The sequence below is a fragment of the Leuresthes tenuis genome, unplaced genomic scaffold, assembly GCF_036924035.1.
Source record: "Leuresthes tenuis unplaced genomic scaffold, fLeuTen1.0.hap1 SCAF_3, whole genome shotgun sequence".
In the NCBI taxonomy this organism is placed as follows: Eukaryota; Metazoa; Chordata; class Actinopteri; order Atheriniformes; family Atherinopsidae; genus Leuresthes; species Leuresthes tenuis.
Genome location: NW_027325357.1, coordinates 23,130,714 through 23,157,981, shown reverse-complemented (window position 1 = coordinate 23,157,981; position 27,268 = coordinate 23,130,714). Strand labels below are relative to the sequence as shown.

Sequence of the window (27,268 nt, the reverse complement as noted above, 5' to 3'; positions counted from 1 at the left end):
CTACGTATATTATGTCTATGGTTAGACCCCTCAAAAGTTTGGGAAATAGGGTGGATCCTGGGAGTAACACTTGAAATCTGACGGCTAAAACATAAATCATCACTTACTAATGGGAAGGAAGGTTTGCACACAATCATCAAGCACTTGTGCTTAAATTTAAGTCAAAGGGAAGAGCTCAACACTGCAGCTCTTCAGTTTGCCACCAGACAGGCTCGATCCCCCCCAAAAAAATGCACTTCTATAACCCAGCATGATGGCAGTCCAATAACAAGCTTCTGCTTCAAAGGGGTGGCTCATACTAGTTGGGGGGTGTCAAGTGACTGCTTCTGTTTTACATTCTCTAATTCTCTAACACAATGATGTATCTGTTCGAGACAATGTTGACATTTTTACTCAGAACGAAAAATATGGACAGAGGAAAACTTCCATGGTCTGTTAGTACAATCCACCGAACAATAAGCCACGACTACAATAAACACGATTTGGTAAAAACAAAAAGGAAAAACTGGAAAATGCATTGCCTCTCACTCTGTTGCTGGTCTCTAATAACTCTCAGCAGTTCTTCTTAGTACCTACATTTAGTCGTGTGTTTACAAGACTCAATGGTAACCTGTAAGATGTGGACAGCCGTCCAATTGGCTCCGTTGGTGCGTCTTTGAAGCAAGCCGTACTGTGTCTTTAAGATGGTGGACGTGTCATTACGTCACACCTCATTAACATAAATTGCCTAACGCAGATATATAATCTTTCATCTCCCGTTGCATCACCACTCCCCAACATTTGAGTGTTTCTCCGAGTGATTTAAAATGGCGCAGCAGTATGTTAAGGCTCAGATTAAAGGCGACAAAGTAGTGGTGTTTATCAAGCCCACTTGCCCGTTCTGCATCACGGCCAAAGACGTGCTGTCTCAGTACAAGTTCAAGCCTGGGCATTTGGAGTTTATTGACATATGCGGACGCAGCGATATGGACAGCATACAGGACTGTTTCAGTGACCTTACCGGAGCCCGCACGGTAAATACTGAATGCTCTCTCGTGTTTCACGCACCTGGGAAGAATTTAACTTCCAACGACGTGGAGAAGCCACGTCTTCTTTAATTCACGATGAAAATAAGGTTTTCGTTAACTATACCGGAAGTGTATTGGCTGTCGTGACACAACCTAAACCTTCTCCGAGAGATAATTTGATGTCTTTCTTAACTGCCCCCCCTGCACCAAACATACCGAGCACATTTTACTGTTCTTCATTAATACAGCTTGTGGATTTTATTAAGCTAGTTATATGCCAGATAAAACATGCCTGTTGTATAAATCCTGATCCACACAAGGCTCTTAAACATTTATGTAATCGGAATAAGACTGAGTGTCAAAATGTGACCAACTTTCTCATTTAGAGGTTGATATGTTGGTGTTTTGCTTGGGAGTGGGACTAAATGGACTCCACCCTGGCTGTGGAGAAATAGGACTGCACCCTCTGATTTGCCTTATTAATGGGAAGTGAGCTGCAGCAGAAGGAGCCCATGGCAGATCCCATTTCCTTTATATTTGCCCATTGGTGTGTGGATATAGAGAATGGAGTGCAAACAGAAGTGTTTTTATGAATGATAAAGTGTTTTGTAAAACCTAGATAGGTTTGTTTTTTCTTTAAAAAGGGGGGAGGTTGTTATTTAATTGCAGACAATCTACATTTTCCAAAGCTTTGCAAGAATTATTTGTTGGCCAAGGAGTACCCAAGGTTGCTCACCAGTTCTAGACAGCCCAGGCATCACTCTGTCACGTCGTGCAGGAATGACACGGATTCTCAGGTTGAGTGAGAGCATCTTGTCATGAGCGCACAAGAGGTCCCACCCTAACACACACACACACACGCACACAACGTGATGTGTTGTATGACTTTACCCCGTGCACGAGTAAGTGGTTCCATTGGTGATATGATTGTCATGCAGGTCCCCCGAGTGTTCATCGGCGAGAAGTGTATTGGAGGTGGCAGCGACGTTGCAGCTCTGGCTAAGAGTGGTAAACTCGAGGGCATGCTACAGTCTATCGGGGCCCTGCAGTGATCTGCTTCCAGACGTCCAGGTACAGGACACCTCAAAGGCATTCACATTGCATCTTCCCTTTTCCTCCACATAAGTACAGTAAAATAAAGTCAAACTAAGTTGTTCTGCCCGAGCCATCATTTTGTGCTTGCGTCAGTGGTCAAATAGTTGGGAATAGATTAGTTAAATAAGGTACACATGTCCATTAAAAGCAGCAGTGGTTTGTTCATTCTAAAACATGTCTTTATTTCAAGTGAGACAGCATGTTATCTACAGTCTGTACAGCTCTGACCCAGCGCAGTCTCCAAACGCCAGGTGCAGATGCAGCACCGGGGTCCACTTTGTTTTACAGTACGGAGTTTCACCTGCTTTTTACTGACTGTATTGGTCGATTTGGTTTCATTTGAGGATTTCTTCACAGACACAAACTCTGATTTCTGCTGTGCACTTGCAGGAAAAACGCATACTAACTGCTTACAGATGCCCATACTCTCTCACTTTAATCTTCTAGATGTTGCCTGATTTGATGCTATATACGGCAACATTTCTGCACAAATACTGCTTGGACTGGACACTAATGGTGCTAAACATGGAGTCCTGACTATTACTATTATTACTTTTTCATAATTCACAGACAAAAAGGAGTTCAGAAAGTCGCCCGGTAACACATTGATCAGGACTTTCTTCCAACATTTCTGTAAAAAGCAGTGAAACATTAGACTGTAAAGGTGTGCGACCCTGCTGTCTTTTCCCCTGATGTTTAAAAAAAATAAAATAAAAATAATGTCCACATATCATTAGGATACAAAAATAATTGCAGCACCGAAAATCATAATCACGTTATGATTAAAAACAATATTGCCAAAAAAAAAGAGGATAAAATAAATGCTGTTTATTCACCCAGAGGCAGCAAGGTTTTTATTATTATTTTTACTGTGCTCACTCATGTTCATGATATTTTCTTCTACATCTTAATTCCGCTTCTGTAAATGCTACAAAAGGCTTTTGCCTCTTTGTGACAGACAAATCTTTCTAATGTGTTACTCTGGACGAATAAGGACTTTTTTTATTTTTTAACTTGCCAAAGAAATGGTATAAAACTTCAGCTCAGCAGGTTAAACATGAACATGTCAAACATATCGATTGCTGTGCTGGATTTGGTGCACAGAGCACTCGATGTGAATGCAGGCTAAGTGCAGTTTTAATTTGAAGAGTTCATTCCCCGGCCATCTTTTTCAACAAAAGCTAAATGGCTTTTCAATCATAAGATGAATTTGCCTGGAAGACACTCACCCATGATGCGATTTTTAGATGTGAAAGAATCTAATAAAAGTCGTTGTAATTAGATTGGTCCTGCTTAGAAGCCAAACTGAATTTCTGATATATTACAGATGGGAGGACACTGGCCGCTTCAGCGTTCGCTTTGAAACTCTTCTCTTTCTTAATGCCGCTCACTGCTCCGCTGAAGTGCTGATTGAGCCGCTGAGAAAATAAGACGCAATAATTGTTTCAGCTGTGGAAATGCTGGGTGGGCACACTTTACTGAGAAGAACGAGCTTCCGTTAGGGTTTTTATCCACTGGTGACATTTTGAGTGCCAGGCCCTTCTTCACACTGATGATTTCTGAGTACAGAGCCGCCATCTTAAATCCCTAATTCAAAAAGACAAACGTTGCACTGCGAGTGTACAAATAAGTGCAGATGCTACTTTTACCGCCTTCACTAACAGACAGAGTGCATCTGCTCTAATGAGTATTTCTGATGGCTTGTTCACCCTGATTTCCTGTATGTAAGAGCATGTTCTTGAAAATGTGTCTTGTTTTTTTGTTGTTTTTTTTCTGCATATATCTCTCATTCAGTCTAGCTTTTATATAGCAGAAGTAGATTTTAAGATGCTCATCTGATATTACATCTGAGTGTTTTTGAATGGTTGCATGTATTTCTGTTTGTGCTCAGAGGAAGAGCCTGGCACTCGAAACATCTCAACAGGTGTGCAAATCATTCTTTTCCTCCCACTTCAGTGGACTGCTGGATGTGCGTCTTTTCCTTTTTACTTCATCATGGCCGTGCACACTTTAACGATCTCTAAATTCAAGAGGATACAGTTTTAGTTTTGAGCCATCGTGAGTTTAATCCATGGAGTGGCCATCCTGTGTCCAGTGTACAAAAGATAGACATTGCCGGGTATCACAGGTATCAGGTGTCTTATTTTCCTCCTCCTTATTCAGCCTGACGTTACATTACCCATTAAACCCTCAGTGTGAAAAATTCTGCACGTGGTGCCGTTTTGTTTTCCAACACACGTTTTTTTAACTGATATATTGTTTATACTCATAATGGAGACAGTCTCTATAATTGTTTTTTTTTTTTTTTTTTTTGTTATCTTTGAAATCCACTATTTTGCATCAGCCCGTAGAAAATTATTATATCACAGAGCCTCTGGCCAGAGGTCAGACGGTCGTTTTTAAAATCATACTTGGATTTAAGGATGGATAGTTTTGTATTGCCCACGGTGGAACGGTCCTTCTGCAAAGAATTATTCCTCTGGAGACTCCTCTGCTTGTCTGATTGGACCTTGAACTTTCTCCTCTGCAGCATTGTCCTTCAGAGCCAAACCTTAATCCAGCAGGGTACTCCACATTTTAAAGACCATCCTCCATGCTATATCTTTTTTTTTTCTCTCTCTCTCTCTGAATTCCCCTCTCCTTCCCATCCTCTCTCCACAGGGTTTTGGCGTCCAGATGCGATCACATGATTATGCAGCGGGACTTGCGGAGTTTGCGCCGCCTCTGCTGGTACTCGCTGAGCTCCTGTAGATAGCCCCTGGACGGCCAGCGTAGCCTCTCCACCTGCTCACGCTCTTCATCTGGAACACGCAGAAACACAATCACATATAACTCTAATTGGAAAACGTAACTATATGATGCTATGCTAACTGTTACACATGGACTTTTGTACTTGGCACATGCTTACATACACACAGTAATAACTACCTGGCATGCTGCAATGAACACAGCTTAAAAGGGATAAAATATCAAATAATTTGTGTCTACTTACAAGCAACTGAATATCACTGCTACTCAGTTGTGTGCTGTCTCCTTCCTCTGATCTTTTACTTTGCTTGTACCCTTCAGTAACCGTCCAATGGCCTTTAAGTGTGTATGACTAATGATGACAATAAAATGTGTTTTGGCGATGCAATGTTGTTGTTAATCTTGGCGATTAGCCCGTCTTTATCTGCTTTTATCCGCTGCCCATTAAATCCACAAGATGCTTGCAAACAATCCAAGCGTAAATGTACAGTATTTAACACACCATACGTAGACATTCTTCTGAGGTGTTCTCGAGATACAGTGTAGTGTTGTGTTACTTACACTCCAGGATTTTGTATATTAGAAAAACAGGCCCCCACAGTAGAGCATGAATGCATCACGAGCCAGTGATGTGAACTCTTGACCTTTTTTTTTTTTTTTTTTTTTTTTTGAAATACAGATTCAATGCCCTTCAGAGTGGAAGCCTGCTTCTGCCTCTTTCTATTAAAATACTCTGAAGCTTCTTCTTTTAAAATCAGTTCCAGAAACATACTTATCCAAGTCATACATTTGGAATTGTTTCTCCTTCAGAAAGTCACGTATGATGTGTGCTGGCTGTGTGCTTTGAATTCGCTACCATTCAGGAATATTGCTCTTCAGCCAAGTCTTGACACGCTCTGAATCATCTTGTCAGCTTTTATTTTGGTTTTGGTATTTTATCCACAGGCATTCATGGTGCCATGAATGTGTCGCATCTGCCAACACCTTTTCCTCTTGTGCAGACCGGGACATCGTGCATTCAATGTCCCGGTCTGACCTCTGCATCATGGGCAAGTTCACACCAAACACGCTGGGTCCCCCATCCGTCCATTTTTCCACATCCTCCTTATCTAATTCAGCAGTCATTTTGAGAATGTTTATTCGATTAGGAAATCAAAAGTGTGCACGTGTACTTTGTTTCCACTTAGAAATGATATGGTTGTTGAGTTATGACACATTCTGAATCATTTGATATTTAAGTGATGCTGCACAGAAGTCTACTCACCTGTGCATGGAGACAAAATGGTTTTATTTTAATCCACAACTAAATGATGGGCGCCATGGTTACACCTAAAGTGTCAGCATTTTCAGAGCAATTTTTCGTAAACTGTCTGTTTGCTCTTAATTGCGACATTTGAGATAAAGTTCCCACTGACCTGAGAGTTCCAGGAAGTCAGGTTTATGACTGAAGATCAGGTAGTTATTGGCGATGAAGTGGAGGAGCCAGACGTACAGCTGCTCTGCATTGTGGCACTGGGAATCAATAGAAAGATGAAAGTTTTGGAGATGTTCTATCATAAGAAAGTAGTGGTCAGTTCACAAATGCGTCCTCAGATGCTCTCTTTTTTACCCACACATGCTCTGTGCTGGCACTGACCTTTGCTCTGCGGAGCAGTCGAACCACGCTGATCCCCGTCGACGCCAGCTCTCTACTGGGCATGCTCTGAAGGTACGCGCACACACACACCTCACACAGATGCTGCAGTCGTTTCACCTGGTACATCTCAGCACAAACCAGCACGGCCATGGCTTGGAGCACGCTGGCTGGAGACACAGACACACACGGCACCGTCTCATACACTGTACTCACATTTCACTAATTTCACTAATCAAGATGTATTTATAAGCCGTACACGTTCTTTATCTAAGTTCAAAGAGCTCCAGGGGAAATGAAAAGCTTCGAAATGTTCCTCGTTAGAATAGCTATATGTTTTTCATTAATTCACTCCTCTAAGTTCACACAAAAAACAAGAGCTTTAAGAAAAATAAATGTATTAAAACTGTTATAATACTATTCTGTACTTCCTCTAAAGTTAAATACATTTGTTTGCAACATTCTAGTGCTGACAAGGTGCCTTTTAAAAAAAGGATAATTCATTCACATCAACCTGGACACATTCATCTCAAATCAAGAATAAAAACTCGATGATTTATGCCATTTCTTATTCTACTTCCTTTAAAACATAACATTATCAGTGTGGCAGACATGCGCTCCCTTCTGCAACATCTTTGACTTGTAGAACATTCTATATCCTTCATTTAAAGAAAATTTGATGATCGGAAAAAAAATCCCCCCTCGCCCGTCCGTTATCTCAAATAGAACTCTGTGATCATTATCCACTGTGCTTTCCACACTGTTAAATTACATCAGGACACACAAAAAAATGTCAAATACGCGCTATCAATCCAGCTGCATGTTCAATTCTCAAATCAGATAACCCCTGACGCGGCCCGATTCTTCTTAGTTAACCAAACACCCTCTTCAACAACCTTCACATACACACTGGCTCTCAGACGGGCTGCAGCAACACACACACCAGCTTTGTTCTATCCCGCTGCACAATTATGCAAACGAGCATTCGGGGAGCGTCTTCTGTCATATGCACTGTGGACATTATCTGGATGAAACACTCCGATAGTCTTCCTGCTATGATTTCCCACCCTTCGTCACAGATGTTCATGCAGTCTCCTTACTCTGACCATGAGAGCTGTGTTCTTACGTAACAGAAGGACGGCTGCAGCCTCTGAAGCCGCGTCTTGGCTTTAATTTCCTGTTGTCATGGCACTGACCCTCAAGCTGTTCCTCTGGAAGCAGAGATGCTTATCCCAGCTGTAACTAAGCTGGATCTTGCGGATTTCTTGCTGGATTTATGATCAGTTTTCCATCAAAAAAGATCTCTTGCCTCAAACTAATGGGATCATCAGCTGCTGGGAGCTGCTTATTGTGAAGTGATCGTTCTGAGGCTTCACCTCATGTATTCAGCAGTGTCATATAATATCGCAAAGAAAGAGGAAAGACAAAGTTCTGGATAACTCATCTACAACCTAATTATTAACAACTGTGAAGTGTTTCGTTTTTCTTTTTTTTGTGGTTCTTTTTGAATTTGAAATAACCTGCAGATAATAAACCTTGCTTATAAGAGGCATGGCACTCGCTACAGTCTGGTGTTTAAAAACCCAAAAACACACAAAAATGAAACTTACAACTCATCCAGTTGTTGCGACTGACCTGCAAACATGTCAGGCTGACGTGAGCACTGCATGCCGTCTTTTCTCCAGCCAGTGACCAAACTAAAATCAGTATCATTACAGAAAGGTCATTGTGCTGGACCTAAAATTCACCACAGCTCTGTGCATGTAATGTGCTGTAGCTCACTGCCATGACCGCTGAGTATTATCAGCAGTAATTACTTTGAGAAGCAGGCGCACAGTGTGACAGACAGTGACAACGAAACAACAACGTGTGTGGGTCTGTGACATGACAACATTAAAGGCAGCAGAAGCCGCGATGCCACGGGTCTGTATTCACTGAATAGAATTTAATTTTAAGCTCAGCGCTGGGACTCGGCGCCTCTTGACTGGCAACACGTCGCAGTCATGCAGATGGAAAATGGGACTTGTCATCTGCATCTTTGTTTTGTGATCAAAGCTCAGAGGAAAAAAAAAAAAGATGCACCTCTTTAAGTGTTTTCTGATTGGTAAACGGTGCCAAATTAGAGAGAACATTATATTAAAATCAAAGGTCCACTGTGCACAGCATGTGGCGTGACTGTCATCTTAATTAAAATTGAATCAACTGTTCTCTTATTTACAAAGGAAGGTTGTAAGATTGTCCCTTTACTCATCTCCTTCCTCTTCCCCCAATAGATATGTATTAGCAGCTTATGTGCCTGTGAGTCGTGGCTTTTTCCTTTCGGTGTGTGCTCTTGGGCAGCAGCCACACTAGTATCGTTGAGTAAACCTCCAGGCTGTGTGTAGTAAACTCACCAGGACAGCAGGAGTCAGTGTAGAGGTACTCCAAGAAGGACAGGAAGGTGTCAGAGGAGACGCCGTGGATGGGAACCACTCTGCTCCGAGCCTCTGCATACTTCCCACTGAACATGGCCGCCATCACATCGCAGCGGGCCACCAGCACTGCCCGGTGGGCCGGCAACACACTTCCTAAATTATACACACAAAATAAACATCCCTGTTTAAAATTTCCGAGCAGCGTCCAGAAACATGTCTGAAACGGTGGGACCTGCCAATATGAACAAACAAGGACGGATGATAATTAATGTATTTAATCTTGACAGATTGTAAATGAATACATTGATGGCATCAAACCCGATAACAGATGAACATATTAAATCGTATTTAGTTAGCCGACCTCAAAGGGGCATTCCTCATGTCATTAACATGATTTAGCTTCAACTCAGGAGAGTACAAACTCAGTTTATTTGGCTTCACTGCAATGATGGTGGCAATGTGCCGTTTCAATAGGAAATAAGGGGCACGTAAAGCGGGCCACAGATCCTGCCACGATTTAACGCCATTTAAAGAAAGAAAATTAACTTTATTTTTCTTTCTTCTTTTTTAAAATATACTCTGATACATTTCCTCTTTGACCTCTAAACGTTTACCTCTTAGCTCAGAGGAGCACAGACAGTAAAAGGATCACTGCTTTTTTTTTGATTAGATAAATATTGATCAGAAGAGGTTTTGGGGCATTTGTTCTGTTTTCAAGGTTTAAGAGAGAGGAGGTGCTTTTATCGAGATGAAGCCCGACAGGAACGGAAGAGAGCATGTCTCATGGGCTGTTTTATCTTATTTAGTCTCCGAGGGGATGATCGGGCCCGGGACTGAGATCATAATTCAATCACAGGTGATAAAATGTGACCTTCCTCTGCTGTGTGAGACGATGCGTGCATTTGTAAATGCAGAGAGATGCCTGCGACTGCCCCAGACGCACCATCCGCTGGGGAAGTTTCAGTTGATCAGCCTGACCTTACCTTGCACCATGAAGATGACATCGGAGTAAAGAGGAGAATTGAATAAGTTGACGAGAGTCTGAGGACCCAGCTGAGCTGCCCGTGCACTTGGTGTGTCCCTGGAGGCCTGCACACACACACACACACACACACACAGTGGAGAGGAGGCCGGAAGTATCACACACTGGAAGTTAGCATTCCTCTGTTTATGTCCAGCAAAGTGCCATTCTGAGCATCTATCACGCCTCCCCTGTGGAATACAGATGGCCCCTGTGCCAGCCTTGCTTAACACTACCCAAACACTCAAACTGCAATGCCAAGAGCGACATGAGTGGAACTGGCTAACACAGAAAACAGAGTGAGAACCAGACGGTTGCCCAAACTTCCCAATATAAAAAAAATCAATGCTCAATTTGTTTGTTTTTTCGATGAAAGTATGCAGAATATGTTGACATACTTATAAAACAGGTAGAATTTGAAAGGCTGACAGTGTGCGAGTGCATTTTTTTTGCAGACACGGTTTTGTCAAGTCCACAAATGAGCATTGTGAAGCATCTCATTACCATTTCACGACCTTTATTAGTCCACTGAAGCACAAAGGACCCACATTCTCGCACTGCTCTGCTGCAGAGAGGCAAGTATTTAGTGGAGACGGTGGCAGGATAATGGGCTTTGATTTTGTAAAAAAAAAAAAAGCAAAGCTCAATGAAAGTTCCATTCAACCAATTTTAGAGTCAGATGGCCTGGAGGTGTTTGCAGGGGAACAGATCAAATCATGACAGGACATTATGGTGTCTCATCACGTTAAAGTGGCCATTCCATCTCGGTGTGTCAGCTCACTGCCTCAGGTAGAAGACCTACTTCTATCCTGCTGGGTTGGTGGAACAGGCACAGGGCCAAAAGGCTTGCAAGATGCAGCCACGTCATATTTCCTGATCCCCCTCTAAATCTCAAAGTCTGTTGCTTTTTACATGAACCTACATCGTGCTTTTGAAATATGTGTGATGCAGCAGGTCTGACAACCACCTTTTGGTGTTCATAGCTGATGTGATGTCTTTTTAGATATTGTGTTGTGCTTTTGCTCCTTACAGACTTCTTGTTGACTTTGAGCTAATTCCCTTATTATTTGAGAGGTGATTAAAGCACTAATTATGTAAATAGGTTCATTATAGCCACGGTATTACTGCACAGATTCAAAACAGGATTTCTCTAATTAAGGTACAAGACCACATGTTTCTACATTCAAAGCATCGCTTTGACACATTAAAGCAACTTAACCTCTGTGAGGGAGTGCTGCATACCCCTGTTATGCACACCTTAAGATATTGCTCTTTTGTGCTATTTATTCAATACAAGACCTCACCCTTTCTCTGCCGATGAGGGACCGTATGCGCTCCATAAGCTGAGTCACAGCTATTGAATTCTTCAGCTTCTCTTCCAGGGCCTCCTGGAGGTGCTCCCACTCCCACGCTCCTACAAAATATCCACAAACACACTTATTCTATGGGCCCACAACAAGTACAGTTTTTTTAGAAATTCACAGGCAAACTATTTTCTTGCTGGCACTGTGCTCTGGCCACCCACATACCTTTTACTGAACACTCGGTGTCTGTTTTACTGAAAGCTGGCTTCTTGTTAAATGCGTCGGTTTACATAATGTTTGGCGGTTACGGGTGGCGCGCCCAGTCCAGATTCCACAAATGTTTAAAAAAGTGAATAAAAGGCCTTTGTGAAATAGTAATTCTCCTTCAATTAGCCTCATAATGGTTGTTATTGTTCTTGATTATCATTTCAGTGCAGTTGTATTTGTATCCTTATCTCCATTTATAACTCCATAATTACAGAAAATAAATACTGAAATGAGTAAAAGATGACTTGCAGGATGATTGTTTTGGTCTTTTACAGCTTTTTGTAATTTATGAGTAAGGAAAGGAAATAAGTGCCAAAAGTTGTTGTTTTTTCCAGTGTGTGAGGGCAATAGCATTTTAACTTTGTGCTGACAAGCAAACTATGAACGCCTCTCAGCAGCACCCTGAAAATGAATACAATCCATGCCCGGAAAGCAGCCGAAGCCTATACAGAGATTTTTCATTTTTCAGAAAATAACTTCTTTTATTTGTAATGTCATTTTAAAATATGGCAGTTAACAGCAACAGTGGAGATGTTGAGCTCTGGAAAAATAGGAAAACTCTCAGAGAACCGGTAGTAGGAATGCTAGCAAGGCAAATAACTTCTCTGTCTGACTGAACAAAGACTTTAAGGAAGATTAATCAAGAGTCTGGAACGGTGATGCATTGTTGCACGGTGCAGCTGCACCTGCACAAATCTCACCAACATTAAAGAGTTGTCAGAGAAAAGCCTTTCCTGTCTCCTCACCAGAAGATTCAGTGGCAAAGTTTGCAAATGAGCATCTAAATAAAGGCCGATGCATTTTTGTAAAAAAGTCTCATAGATTTATAAAGTTAAAACGGGATTTTTAAAGTTTCAGTGAGCAAAGACACGTTTGGAAAGACAGGGTGCAGAATTTCTCTTGTGGCCAGTGTCACAGGGAACGTTTCACGGGTAGAAGCTAATGGATTCAATCACATGCTGGCGATTTCTGCTGTCAAACAGCACAATTAAATAAAAGCCGAAAATCAAAAGAAGATGGCTGACGAAAAGATAATCCTCCTTAAAAACTCAGATCTGGAACAAGAACAGAGAGACTCGTGGCTGGCTGACTCTTGTCAAGGGAGCTGTTACACAAACTGACGAGTGAACTTGTTGATTTGTGATGGCGATAAAACAGTAACTATCTATAAAAGTGAATTAGTTTAACAGTAAACTTAAATTGAAACATAAAAAATGATGGTGCCGCTGGGGATAAACTGCGATCATCAAAGATTATGAGTCCATAGCTGGGAACTGTGACTCATAATTTCATGACAACACATTAATAGTTTTAAAGACATTTCAGACCAAAATTAAGTAGGCAACCAACAAGCAAAGAAACCAAAATGCTTAAATTACTGTCCTTGGACCCAGGCCAGAGCCACAAACTCCTTCCCGAGGCAACGCACATACTCACAGGTTAAACAGAGTGGTGCGCTCTGACTCAGGTACAAGCAGGCAGCTGAGGAAATTAGGAAGCTCTACTGGGCAGGATTTAGCTCATCGTTTGTTATAATGACGGTATTTATGCTGAAAGAGGGATTACCTCAACACACAGTGCACGGTAATGACACAGCATCGTGCACACACCTCGAATGCAGGGTGAGAGATTAGCTCAGAAGCTGTTGTGCTGACGTGATGCAGACAGGCACCACCAGCACGAAGTATGCACACCAGAGGATGGAGGTAAAACAAAGCAAATTGAATGTACACGATATATGAGGAGGAAGCAAAAGCTTCAAAGCACTTAGATCATTTCCAGATCCCACGAATAAATGCACTAAGTGTTGCCATATTATGTCAGCACTCTTAAGAACTAACAAAAACGCTGCTGGAGTGCTTTGTACAGATTAAAGATAATTGTAAAGAGATTTTCTTTAACTGCGTCCGCGCTGCCTTACCGACTCTGAAATTCAGACTACATTTATTTCACATCTTACTCATTTTCCATTTTTGTAGAAAAACAACTGGTCTGTTGCATAAAACCTTAAAAGGAGTGTCCACACACACACATTTATTCATCTGCACGTATACTATTTATGCAGACGAGCCACATGCACGCAATTGCGACCAAGTGACAATTTCAATAATTCAGCAGCGGACCACAAAAGGAGACAGAGTCTCGGAGTGTTAACGTCTCACATGCAAAGTCATGGTTTATGTGACTCTCCTTATGCAGTCAAGTGATACAGTATAATACTGCGGGTCTGATGCAGCGACTTTACTGAAATCTAAAGTTGTGGTGGGAAAATGAGCTACAGCTGAAGACCGAGCGGATCTAAATTACAAAAGAAAGTTCCTTGTTCCGTCTTTAAAAAGACAAAGTGCAGTTTGTTTTACAGCAAATGAACGCCTGATGTTTGCTCAGTGCATGAATGTTTCGGTGGGCATAGATCCCATTCATACATTTGAAGCCAATTCAAGCAAACAGACTAATACACACAACGTACTGTACATGATGTCTGCTCCCTCAGACATGCAAACGGACCCTTCGTGTTGAAGGTTAACTGCAGTTATTTTCACATGGCTTAACATTGTCCGCCTGCAGCGGTTTATGGAAACGTGACATTCTCATTTCACTCGGCTCGTGCACAAATATTCCTCTTTCCCCTATTCTCACCAAACCTCGCTCACTCGCACACACAGACACACACAGTAACAGCACACTGTGGTGCTCAGCCTTTTACTAGCACATTTTCTTACACAATTGCAGAAAAGCACCACCTTGCTCTCTCCTCCTCCAACACTCTCCCTCCCGTCTCATCTGCCACCTTCGATTTTCACCCTATACAGTACTTTCCTTTCTTCCTAAAACACACGCACGCACACACCGACTTGGTACTGTATATGTGCTCATGGAAACACGCACTGCTTCCTCCATATTTCAACCACTGGCCCTTATTCTTATTCATGCAGTCACTCACAGAAGAAGTCTCGCCCTATAATCTTTTTCCCCTCTCTGTTAACCCTCCACCATATTAAGCGTGTGTGCATCTACCTCTTATGGTTATGTGTCAGAGCATCAGTGCTGCTCGCATACATGTTAACAGGCAGCCATGAATCAGATGCTAGAAAAGCTTTTTGCCGTGAGGATTCGTGCACGACGTGCAGCCTGTGGTGGAGTGCTGGCGAGTGAGAGTGCTGTGATCTAACGTGCACACTCTGCAGACTCTAAGCCGCAGACCGAGAAGGTTTTTTTTTTTATTAAAGTCACAGAAGACATCACATCCCTGATAAATTATGCTTCAACATTTTGAGTATGAGCTTGATACACTCCTCTACGTCCATATTGAGAGAGGCTAAAGATAAGACCTGCTTCATCATTAAGTTCATCATAGATTATTGTGAATACGAGCACTCAAACCTGTTTCAGAGTCAGATTCTAGCAGATTAGCCATCAAATACAATACGTTTCTGCAAAGCTTCCCCTCAGTGTCCCTCCTGACTTATTTCCATTATGACAAACCGAGCAGGGAGGATACTAATTCAACACAAGAGGTCTGAGGTAGCCAAGTGCAAATACAGGTTATGAAAGCAGTGCCAGATCACACGTTTACAAAATGAATCACTCGGTTTGACTTTGAAATACTACTGTTGCTTACTATCAAGTGCTTTCAATTTGACTGATTTCTGTTCCTCGGTGTAATGGAGCATTGGATCAGGCCCAAAAGCAGGCCAACTGGCTTCTGCTGCCAGGGGGCATTTATCATTACATCTTAATTATTAGAGAAAGACTAACTGCTCTCTACCTTCTCATGAATCTCAGTCAGACTGTGTTAGCTGTATGTAATGTCAACAATATGTTTATATTAACAGAGCAGGAAGGATCAGGGCTGAAACACTGGCCTCGCAAACGTAGACACTAAAAATCCCCCAAATAGTACAATTATTAGACATGTCATTACAGTATATGATGAAATGCAATACAAACGTTCACATTTAATGGCAGGGAATAACAGACTTCTTCACTGTATAGTGTGATGGGAGAGTAACGACTGCACCATCCTCGCTGTGTTAATTTGTTTGGATGAAGTACACGATCACTGCTGCTGGCGAGATGCTTTTTGTCTTTTCTGATATCCACCCTCTGTTTGGCACTTCCTGTGCATCTGATCCTGCTGCCAGAATGTCAGTTTGGGCAACTTCATCTTGGACTGATCACAGAGGATGGCAGGCAGCACTGTTGCTGCTCCCCTGCTCTCACCCTATCATCTATCGCCGCTTTTCATTGCTCTACGCTTGTGTTTTAACGACCACGTTTGACCCAAAAAGATTAGTCTGCTATCAAAATAAACATGTAGAGCTAATAGTGTTAAAAACATTTAGTAGAATAATTGATTTTGGACATGCGCACAACAGGTCAACAACTCCAGGGATGGCACTGTGGACTGTACTTCACATGTCATTCAATTCTAAACAGTAATTGATTGTCTCCAGAATCCAAGTTAATCATGGCGGTCCCCTATCTTTCCATCATCACAATGGTACTTTCTGCAGTACTGAAAAACCGGCTCCCATCAGCCTCAGCATAAACTTTGTGTTAGCATGTATCAGCATGAGCTAAAACACTTAACCAAGATGTTGTGGACCGTAAATATAACACCTGTTTACTGTCAGTTACAGCTAGCATGTTTTTAGCATTTAGTCAACTGAAATTACTTCCTGGTAGTGTTGGTATAACAACAAGACTTCTTGAATGGGTGAATTTGTGGATTAGTTTACTCTTCTGTGATAGCAAATTGGATTAGTTACACTTAACAAGGGAGACATAGATATCCGTATTTACTAAGATAATAATGAGGAAATGTCACACAATTTATGCATTGTTTTTGAGTCCTACCCTGATAACTCAAAATCCAGGACAAAATACTATTAACCTTAAAAGTGCCTGTAGAATACTGTATGGGTAATACTTAGTTCATTGAGTTTCCTCTTGAGTTGCTGCTTATGAACTCTATGAACCGAGGCATGGAGCAGCTCAGAACAGTAGTTATATTTATTTCTGAAAACTCTATGGTCAATCTTTTTAGTTTTACCAACTTTTTTAGTTTCACCTTTTTAGTTTCTTTTTCATTTGGAGGTGAAGTGAAACATCATCGTGATTCGTGGTGATCGTTACGGAGTACGTAATCGTTTTCATAATTACAGCTTTGTCAGTACTGAATATAGTTCCTGTTTTGAGCTGCTCAGTCTTTAGATACAAGTGAAGGAGGAGTGCTTCGTAAAGAAAAGAGGGATACAATTGATATATGGATCATTATGAGCTATTCGCTAACTGATGATTCACAGATATAGCCTTTCCCAGTCAGATTTATAATAAACAATCTTTACATATGCCATTCGGAGTTATGAGGGAAATATATATGAAAAAAGCATCGATTACTAGGTTGCTTGTTCTTGGATAACTAACCAAATATATGTTTTCCTTATTGTTATTAGATGCTTGAATATGTTGGGTGTTATTCTGAGGAGCAATGAATGAACTAATCGAGAAAATAATGTGCAGAATGAACGCAACCAATGATGTGAGCTGTTTCTGTAACGGTTCTAGGTCCTGTAGTGCAAGCATCTTTGCGAGCAGAATAATGGTTGTTAAACAGGTGAAACAGACATATCTGAAAAGACACAAAACAGCAATTTCATCTGAGCTGTGTTTGACAGGTGGGTTTACCTCTGTAAATGAACATTAGAGTCTCCCACAAGCACATACACAGGAGGGGGTCTTTCACCACCAGACGAGTGAGGCGTCCCGTCACGTGTCCATCTGATCGTGGCATGTCATCAATAATGCCCCCATCCCAGGTGGAGAGCAGCGAATGGGGGCCTCCGTCCCGCTCTCTGCAAATACATCGTGACTGTGGACGTTCCCTGTGCAACCAGAGGTGAACAAAGAGCTTCGCTGTTATACTAAAGGCAGCGTTTGGAGCAGCTGAGCTCAGTCTGGCTACGGTGGTGATATAGCTTATTAACATCCTTCCTGTGAACGTGTAAATACCTCTCCTACCTGTTCTTGGGCCCCAGGAGCAGCTGTCTGAAGTATGGGCTGACAGCACATAGCACAGCCGCATGTGCCCACCCCAGTTCTTTCCCAGAATCCCCGGCATAGAAAGCCACGTCTGCGAACTGCACGCCACGCTCCAACAGCCACTGCATGTCCTGGGAAAAGCTGGACTCCTCCACTCGAATAGGGGGAAGACGAGCTAAAAGGATCGAAGGAGGGGTAGCAAGTCGGATTAAAAGGAAAGAGCTTTTAATGACCAATTACAGCTGAAATTCAGCTTGTCCCTTAATAAGAACAATCTGCAAAATGTGTTATATTTAAAGCCTGCCAGTAGATTTGCTATACAGATAAACTTGTCTTCTTTCACTATTGATTTCCTCCTTTGGCTTGAAGTTTTGTCTGAGAGAAATGGGGTGTACACGGACAAAGTGACTGTGACAGCAATAGTGTAGTGAAGTCTTTTAGCCAATAAAGTGAGAGAGATGAGAGAAACTAATGGCATGCTATGGCCTTTTCTGCTGTGCAAGTGAGAAAAAAGTGCTTCCAGATATTTTTCTTTTTGAACTAATGACAGTCCTGGAAAGACACAAGCTCCCCCCCCCCTCCCTTTACTATTGGTTTACTGTTAGTTAGGTTCTGAATTATTTTGGTGATAAAAAATACAAAAACTCATGTGAACAACATTCTGAAAAACCTGAACTGGCAATAGTTTCAAACTGACAACAGGGGATAAACTGAAAAAAACATCTCACTGAAAGACCTGCCTGAGTCAATAGCCTTTAAAGATGCACAAAAGGGTCAAACAAATGCCCGTTATTTATGTTTTCTGCATTCATGAAGTCAGTTTAATAAAACGTGAAAAGCAGCGAGCCGGAGAGTTAAGGCAGCGTGCGGTCGGGGCAATAACAGGGTCTCATATCACAGTCCTATTTGTGCTGAATACACAAGGCACCTCTTTGCACCTCATCTTCCTTTTTATGGCTGCACTGATTTAGCCTTGAAAACCGTGCTGGTCCTGAATCAGTGCACGTCATATTTAATGTAAGCCGCCCCCGTAACTTGAGTTAAGTAGTGTCGGACAGGCACCAATAAATCCACCAGCACTTGCTTCCATTTTTGGCAGGACTTTAAGCTTTCAGTCACTGCATCAGATTTAAATACACACAGCGGCAGAGTGGCCAGATCAATATTTAACGCCAGTTTAACAGCTCGGTTTGGGTTGAATATTTCCAGGTGTCCATATTTTGCAAAAAATAAAAAAAATAAAAAATAAATCGCATGGCAGCAGTCGCTACATGGTACTGCTGTGAATTCAGTACGCCTCACACAAGCCATTACTTCAGATTATGTCCTTTCAAATTCACACAGAGAACATTTTCAGTTTGTATCAACATCCGAGGGTTAAGAATGGCAGCTGGTTTTAGATTTAATCAGATATCTTTTATCCGCTTAGGAGAGAGAGTCCCACAATCTAAAAAAGTGGAACATTAAGACTAAGAAGAAGTGACAGAAATGCAGCTGTCAAACTCTCCAGCTTGGCTTATTATGTTCAAGCTTTTCTACAGTAATGAAAGGTCCTCTCTCCGAGCTGCCCACTGCGTATGAATGTGTGTGTGATTCTGGGAGTTTTAGCCTCTTTTGATCAGCACGCTCACTTATCCCCTCATAATTAACGTTTTTTTGTGTTTAGCAGAATCCGATTGGCTTAGACCCAGCTTGGTTAAGTCTGTGGCAGAGTAGATGTTAATGCTGGAGCCTGAAAAATCCTTCTGTGAGGGGTTCGTTTTGAAGCTTAATTGAAATTTAATATGCAATTCGCAATGAACCTTAACTTCTAAAATAATAAGTCAACAATCAACTGGCCACTTGTTGATTATTGATTAACCCTTTGAATAACATGTTGGGGGGGTATTTCTGGCTTTAGCTTCTAAAAGGGAAATGAGTGTTTTTGTTTTAGTTGTTGTCAAGTTCTTTTGTACCACAGCTACCGCTGTTGAAGCTTTCAGCTCATTTGGAAATTAGCTCACCTGAAAATGCCTTCCCTCTGCAGGGAATACATTATTATTACAATCAATGTTACGATGCAACTTATTCATTATAATATTTTATATGAGCTAAAACCATAACTGATTCAATGAGCCATTCGCAATTTCACTGAGCCGCCCATGTGGACTTAGACCTGCATGGCCTCATCTTTGAGACATTTATAGAGACCAATTTGTTAAAGATGAGCCTAAGGGGTGATCCTCTCCTATTCTGAACCGACTAGTCTCAACTCAAGACACTTAACCCCACAGCTGACTTGAATTGATTCAAATGTCTCTTAAAAAAAAAAAAAGCAGTCTACCTAGCTTTTTTGTCTCTCTTCTTATTTCCGGTTTGGAATATTGATCCACATAAACCTTTGTGCTCAGCTCTTTTTATAGCTAAGTAAGCTGAAGAGGAAACAATCCAGTCAGTCCACTAAATACGCTCTAAACTCAGAGAAAAGGACTTTGTAAATAAATGATAATAACCTTGTAACATTTAGAAAGTGCATTAGTGAATTAAAAACAATGAAAGAAGATTGAAGAAAAAGGTAAAGATTCGGTTTATGGAAAGCAAATGAGACATAAATCCATGCTACTTCGAGTAAAGGCAGCATCACTCATTAAATGCCAATAAATTCCTCTGACCTGGTTGTTCCAAGTGAGGGGGACGAAGCTCATTCACTTTATTCCCACGCCTCTTCTCCGGCCTCTCTTTGGCTTTGTGTTTCAGACACTGGATCATGAAGTACTCTAGCTGAACAAAACAGACCAAAGCATGGACATTAAGTCATTCATTTTTAACCTTAAGAACAATTCACTGGAATTGATTAAAGCATGAAACTAATGTGGAAATGTTGGGTTCCTCAGGGAATGAGGTTTAAAAACACACACACTTAGCATCAGGGACCTCACTTAAAACTGGGTCCACTGGTTCCTGTGTTGCATTATCACTTACCACACTGCCAAAGTAGCGACCAACAAAGACGTGGTTGAGAGAGGGCAGCTCCAGATAGGTAGCCCCCAGGTCCCGGGACAGCTGCAGACCTTCGCTGTGAGGGACACAGCTGCTCCAGTCAGACGCACACAACGGACACGTACAAGGAGGGCCTTCATCTGGACACAGAAAGAACAGAAGCAGAGAGCCTTAATTAGCATTACATAACCAAAGTCCTGAAGTAGCGAGTAGTATGTGTATGACGTAATCTTTAAGAAGCGGTACGTGAGTTATTGATGTTATATTGAGCTTTATAGGAAACGTGAAACTAGTGTGAGTCAGACAGCAAATGCTGTCAAAAACCACCGACATGTGACTGAATGAGCTGTGCTGGAGCGCCACAGCACACTGCAAAAGAAAGGCTTAAATTTCTTCAGTACTCAACATCGGTGCTAATGTCAACACCTGACATGGATCGATACGTATTGAACACATCTTTCCACTAAACTCTAAAGCTCTCAATAAAAACACTTCAGGTAAAAGGAAAGTTTCATTGCCGAACACTGTATTAGGCTTTATGTAAAACACACTCATCCCTCAGGTTGTTGCGATTTGCACACTGACTGATCCTCTATAAAGAAATAAAGTATACAAGGGTTTATAATGTCTTACTATATAACGACTTCAAACGTCTAGAGCATTACAAAACCCAGATTCCAAATTAGTTGGGATGTACATAAAAACAGAATGAGAACATGTTGAACCTACATCACAGACACCCAGTAAAAGAACATGCAGTCCGTTTGTCAATTTAGCAGTTAAAACTTAAAGTTCCTTGATGCGCGGGCCAGGCCACAGCTATGTGTGGTTTTATAGTGTGCATCCTCCTTCCTTCTCTCCCTCTCTCTTTTTAAAAGGCATTCATTTATACATACTTCAAGTTTATGAAATATAGTTGTTTTCATTTTTGTCACATGTGGCTCTTCAGGCTCTGAAACGAGAAATCTTCCAGTGGCGCTTCAAGAATGCAGCTTTTACATCTTTACTAAGTTCATGGGGGGTGGGGGTGGGGGTGGGTGATTACAGATATGACTAAGATCATCTAACCGACTCAAATCTGCAGTGGCACGTGTACAAGGACCGACTGCACTGTGTGGCATGTGTGCACATGGGAACTCAGAGGCAGAGTCAGACAGAGAAAAAAGAGAGATTATCTTGAGGGTGCAGAAAAGACTACAGAAAGGCTGTGCAAAGGAGGAGAGAGAAAGGCAGAGTGAACCGAGGCATTTGGTATATCATACGGCTAATAACCTACAGGCTTGACACAGAGACACAGCTCGGCTGAGTGTGTGTTTCAATGAGTGAGGGGTAGGAAGAGGGAAGAGAAAAGCGTCCATGAGCCTCTGACAAGCAGTGACTTGGCATATCAGTGGTACAGTTGTGTGCGATCGTGCCCTTGGACAAATCTGTCCGCACTCCTCCGTCCATCTCCAGTTTAAAGGCTGCGTTAGCGCACGAATGGTAGCGCTCGTTACCACAGCTGCACCTTAGGTGGCCTGAAGTCGACCGGCGGGAAGTCCTCAGAGCTCCGCCGTCATCTTCTGCAGCCATGAGGGGATAGAATGAAAATACTCACAGCAGCCACAAAGAAAACACAAACAAAGGCTCCAGCTTACAGCTCCTCGCTCCCTCCTCTTTGCCTTCTCTCTTCCCAGCAAAGTCTCACACTGTGATCACTCTGCAGCAGTGCTCTGACAGGATCTCAAAGTATGTTGAGCAGACAGGCTAAAAATACAACCTGGGTTGTTTGATGGGCTTGTTTACACATTATGAATTCACCAGTGGTCAGCATGTCTGTGAAAAAACACTCACAGACTTACGTAAGGTGCAAACATATGTGTATGTTAATGCCTCCCATATCAATCAGCCTCCAGTCAGGCTGCACCCAAATGCCCAAATCTACTTACAGTAAGGGATACGCCAGTGCTGTGGTGCACAGTTGGGCCATAACTATGAATTGTTGCCCACTTGGAAGGCTTCAAAAACTGCAAACTTGGTGTTTTACTTTGGTGCGTTTCCTTCAGGGAGGCACGTGAGCTGACAGCCTGTAGGCAACCAAGGGGAGATTTAATCATGAGCATCCCTCTCATTACTGGAAGGACGCTGGAGGACACAAGACAAAGACAGTGGTCTCCCACACCAGAGAACACGATAGCCTCCTTGAACTCAACAACTGACAGAGCAGAAACTTTACGCTAAAATACTCGTATATCACACACAGTGGCTGAAGGTTTGAGACACTTTATGTTTGGCTCCCCTCATTTGCACTGTTTGCATGCACCGATGATGCCGGCAAGACTAAACTCGGTCCGACGCTGACTGAAACGCAGAGCAAAGGCGTGCGTGCTCACCATTCAGCCGCGCTCCAACAGCAACGAGGATCACAGGCACACCCCAGTGTCTCAGGAGAGGGCGGAGCCTCGGGGCGTAGCCGTTCCGGACCTGCTGGAAGGCCAGCTTGTCTGTGACTGAATATTTAATGACAAGGATGTCTGCCTGCTCAAGAACTTTCCGTACACTGGCCCAGTCGCTGTCCAGCAAGTCCTAGTGAGGCAAGAAAAGGATGACAAATAGAAAACGGGGGGAGAAGGGCAGATACATGACAAATGCAATACACAGAGTTCCCTGCATGCTCAATCTGTACCATAAATCTTACCTCAGATAGCATCGACCCCTCCCCTTTTAAGTCTAAATACCTCAGCTTCGGGTGCTCTTGGGACTTTACCCCTGAGGGCTTGTGTGAGGCTAGCTGCTCTAAACCAACTTGATTCAACTCATTAGGCAGAAAAGAATAAAAAAACCAGACTGAAAGCTCTTTGCAGTTTAATAAAAAATGGACAAAGAAATAGAGAATTAGACTGACAGATTTCTCCAGCTACAAGCCTAACACGGAGCGACAGCTGTATAATAGGACGTGTACAGTGTACAAAATCATAACAGTGCCTTTATTTCAAATTCATGTGCCATTAGGAACAAAAGGTCTTTCATCAGGGTTTTTTGTGCACTGCATGTTAAAATAGCGTCCTCCAAGAATAGGGACGTTTTTATGAAGCCTGCAATCAGCACTGGAAGGCCTTCTAATTTGAAATGCTGTACTGCATGTCTTCTGAGCAGCAGAAGCGGACTGAAAAGTAAACAGCGTGTCAGTGAAGTGACACACACTCTCCCATAATGACAATGCTCTGGAAAAATGACACCACCGTTTTCTGGCATGTTTTGCCATCTTGGGCATGTAGCCTTCCTCTTTAAATCCACAAGCTGAGATGACGAATCTTAAACATCTCCTGTTTAATGCACATGAGAACACTGATGTTACTGTCTCTCACCCAGCTGGGACAATCTCGAACCACTACAGTGACATCTCCAAAGACACGTGAGGTGTACTCCATGAAGGCTGGATTTTGCAGGCTGCCCTCCACGTCGCAGGGTCCCACCAGCGCACCATGACCCAGGTAGCTCCACAGCAGACCCCCCTGAAGCTGCCCCTGGCCCATAATCTCCTCCCCAGGCCCGACTCCTCCGGGACACTCGCTGCCCAGAGCCACTATGTGGATGGACCTGCAAGGAAGACAAGTCATTGAGACTGAGTGGAGGTATTACAGAGGAGCCTATTATTCATGTTCATCACGGACACAGAGCACCACTGTTATGTCAGTAAAAAAAAAAAAAAAATGACAGAGAAGAAGCTCGCCGTGGCCTTTATTACAGCTGAGAGGGTATCATCGATAAATAAATCACATAGATGCATACTTTCGGTGTTGTGTTTGTCCCTACCGCGCAGTGACAATAGTAAGAGAATATAAATGAGCCATCCACCTCCTCGCATGTTTGAACGAGTTGCAGCCTCAGAGGAACTTACATTGTGACCAAGCGCGGTTTTGTTCCGCTGCTCTACGCTATGGAGCCCGTTTCCCTCACGGTGCGTTTTCACGCCAGTCTGCAGTCACAGGCTCGCTTTTCCGCAATGAGCCGCGGCTCCGCTCCGCCGTTAATCCCTCTCATCGGTGGGTGCCCCCTCTGGAGCCCGTCTGCAGGGGAGTTCGGCAGTCACTCGCATTTCCTCCAGCCTCGTTACTCATTCATAAAAACGGAGCTCCCGAAACCGTCCCGAACCGACCGCAGAGGCGCACCGGACAGCCCAACCGGCGGAGCAGCAGAGTGGATAAACAGCAGCGCCCATGGGCGGCAAATGCGCTAACTGACGAAACAAGTTGCCAGTCGCAGGAAACACAATTAACCTCGGGGAGAGGAGGGCTTCGCGGCTCGCTGTTCAGACCAGATGAATGACGGCATGACGTCGGCTGATAAAACAAAAGTCTCGCTGGCGAGAAACAACAGCGAGAGAGAGGGGGGACGACAGAGAGTCGCCGCGTCTGACTCAGCAGCACGCACGCGAGCACATAAGCAAAAGTGGCGCGCGCTAATGCACGCAAACTCTCTCAATAGGACAACGCCACACACATGCGGCGCGGCGCAGGTAGTTTTGTCTTGACAAAGATGGGTTTGCTGCAAAACTCTCGTCTTTCCATGTCTGTTCAAAGATTGCAAAAGTCCATCACACCCAGGAGATATAGGCCACAGAGGTGCTTGAAAGTGTGAGAACCCGTGAAAACTGCCAACACCTCCAGTTCCTGCAGATGTGAGAAGCTGTGTAAAACGTAAATAAGATCAGAATTTTGCCATAAACCAGTATCACATTCACAACATAGAAAACATCGAATGTTGACAGTGAGACATTTGACTATATCATGCAATATATGAGCTCATCTTGACCTTGTTCGCACAAGCACATATAAAGAAAAGAGTTGGGACAGGAGTAACAGAAGACTGTCTGCACAAAAGTGCTCCTAAACTCAGGAGAAGAAGATATTAAATGTGATCACACTGCAGAAAAGCAGCCATCGTCTCTGAGCCACACTCATTAAGAATGGACTGAGGCAAAGTGGAAAACTGATCCGTGATAAGATGAATCAAAATTTAAACATCTTTTTGGAAATCAGCTAAAGAGGAGAGGGACCATCCGGCTTGTTATCATCAGTTAGTTCCAAAGCCCGTCTCCCTGATCGTGTGAGGGTGCATTAGTGCCTGTGGAACAGGCAACTTGCACATCGGAAAGGGACCTTCAGTGCTGACGGGTATATACAGCTTTTAGAGCAGCGTGTGCTCCCATTCAGACACGATCTTTTTCAGGGGATGGCTTTGCATATTTCAGCAAGACAACGCTAAACTGCATACTGCATATTTTAGACTATCTTGGCTTTATAGTAGAAGAGTCACCACACATGTTGGCAGAACGTTGCAGAGCACATTCCATAGCAGGAGATTTATAGTGACCTACTCATAGGGCTGGAAATTATATAATTAATTGTGATTGTACCAATTGTACCACAGACCTATTTCTTCCGCTGCCCAATAAACAAGTGAAGAGTGAGTCGACCTTTGGTTCAGTTCACTTAGGGCCCCTTCAGGGAGCAGATAAGAAGGCTGTCAGTGAACCTTAAGAAAGAGGAACAGTTGCACTTACACAATTTACTGATCGAGATTGAAGCACTTCAGAATATTATGTTGAGACATTCAACAGTCTTTAAGTTCTCCAACAAAACTGTCCATCAGACCTGTTCAGTTTTGCTTTGGCCATGTCTTTACCCCTCGGAAACTCAGTGCATCACCTTATCCGCACACATGGTTCAAAGATGGGCAGAAAGACCCTTATTATTCCAATCAAGAAAAAAAATTAAAAAAAACAATCACATTAATTGTATATGCTCATGGTTCCATTTTCCTGTTGGTCAGAATTAAAAGTGTGTTTACGTGAGACATTTTCATTCTGATTGGCCTATCGATCGGATTAAAAGTGATCCATGAAAATAAAGCTGAATTACAGCATAGAATACTACAAGAAAAAGTCAGCCTATCTCTCTGTGAACTACAGAAGGGGAGTCATGCAGCAAGACAACCAGACATGCACATAATCATTTGACCAAATAACAGTTAAAGAGAGAGAACATGAAGTCAAAGCCATGACCTGAATCCAACAGAAATATGGCTGAAGGATGTGAAGGGAGCAGTTCATGAGGAAAACCTGAAACTGATCTATATGGAGGAATGGGCTAAGATTTCTCCAAGCTGATGTGCAGGACCGATCAACACTTCAGGATCCCACCACAGACTGAATGCAAAGGTTCACATACTTTGCACCATTCACAGTTATGTAATACTAGATGGTTTCCCTCAATGAGTTAAAGGTTAGCAATGATACTTTTCACCTATTTGTATAAATTGGATCATGTGAATCTGATGATGTTTTGGGTCTCACCGATACAGAAGTATAGAAAATACTGAAGAGATTCTTAAAACACCACTGCAAAATACATAAACTGGCTTCGAGTTTTTGTTGTGGGAGTTGTAAATAATAGGTAATAAACAAGATCTGGATAAACTCCAGGGCTTCCAAGCTTTTTTAGATAGAAAGAGCCCTGAGATTTAAACATTTAATCGAAACCTCCCGAGTCATTCTCAGCTACATAATGTAAACCATAACATAAAGCATGCACTGAATTGGAATTCTCTCTACAACTGCAAAGCCATGGTGCTCATATGCTGTTTTTATCCCTCTGGTAGCCCTACTTAGCAATTTCCTCGCAGTCTGCTCTTTATCTTGACAAACAGCCCTCACTTGACCTATTACAAATGACCACCTGCTGATAATTGTCCTTGTGTCAAGATTCCCAATC

The 27,268-nt window shown here is 42.6% G+C and overlaps 2 protein-coding genes across 2 annotated transcripts; one reads left to right on the top strand and one right to left on the bottom strand.

Annotated features, from left to right (window-relative positions):
• The first annotated feature begins 751 nt into the window (after nt 1-751).
• glrx (glutaredoxin (thioltransferase)) lies at nt 752-4,973 on the top strand. Its single transcript, XM_072382642.1, has 3 exons — nt 752-1,013; nt 1,946-2,078; nt 4,764-4,973. The coding sequence occupies exons 1-2, from the start codon at nt 807-809 to the stop codon at nt 2,057-2,059; spliced, it is 321 nt and encodes a 106-aa protein (XP_072238743.1). The 5' UTR covers nt 752-806; the 3' UTR covers nt 2,060-2,078; nt 4,764-4,973.
• Nucleotides 4,782-24,874, bottom strand: rhobtb3 (Rho related BTB domain containing 3). The gene is made up of 12 exons (XM_072382635.1): nt 24,394-24,874; nt 23,861-24,092; nt 22,886-23,078; nt 20,496-20,653; nt 20,186-20,294; nt 17,514-17,709; nt 17,181-17,377; nt 11,223-11,332; nt 9,881-9,986; nt 8,877-9,050; nt 6,487-6,653; nt 4,782-6,362 (listed from the first exon to the last, which is right to left on the bottom strand). Coding segments are annotated over exons 1-12 (1,776 nt in total). The 5' UTR covers nt 24,396-24,874; the 3' UTR covers nt 4,782-6,230.
• Between the last annotated feature and the right edge of the window lie 2,394 nt (nt 24,875-27,268).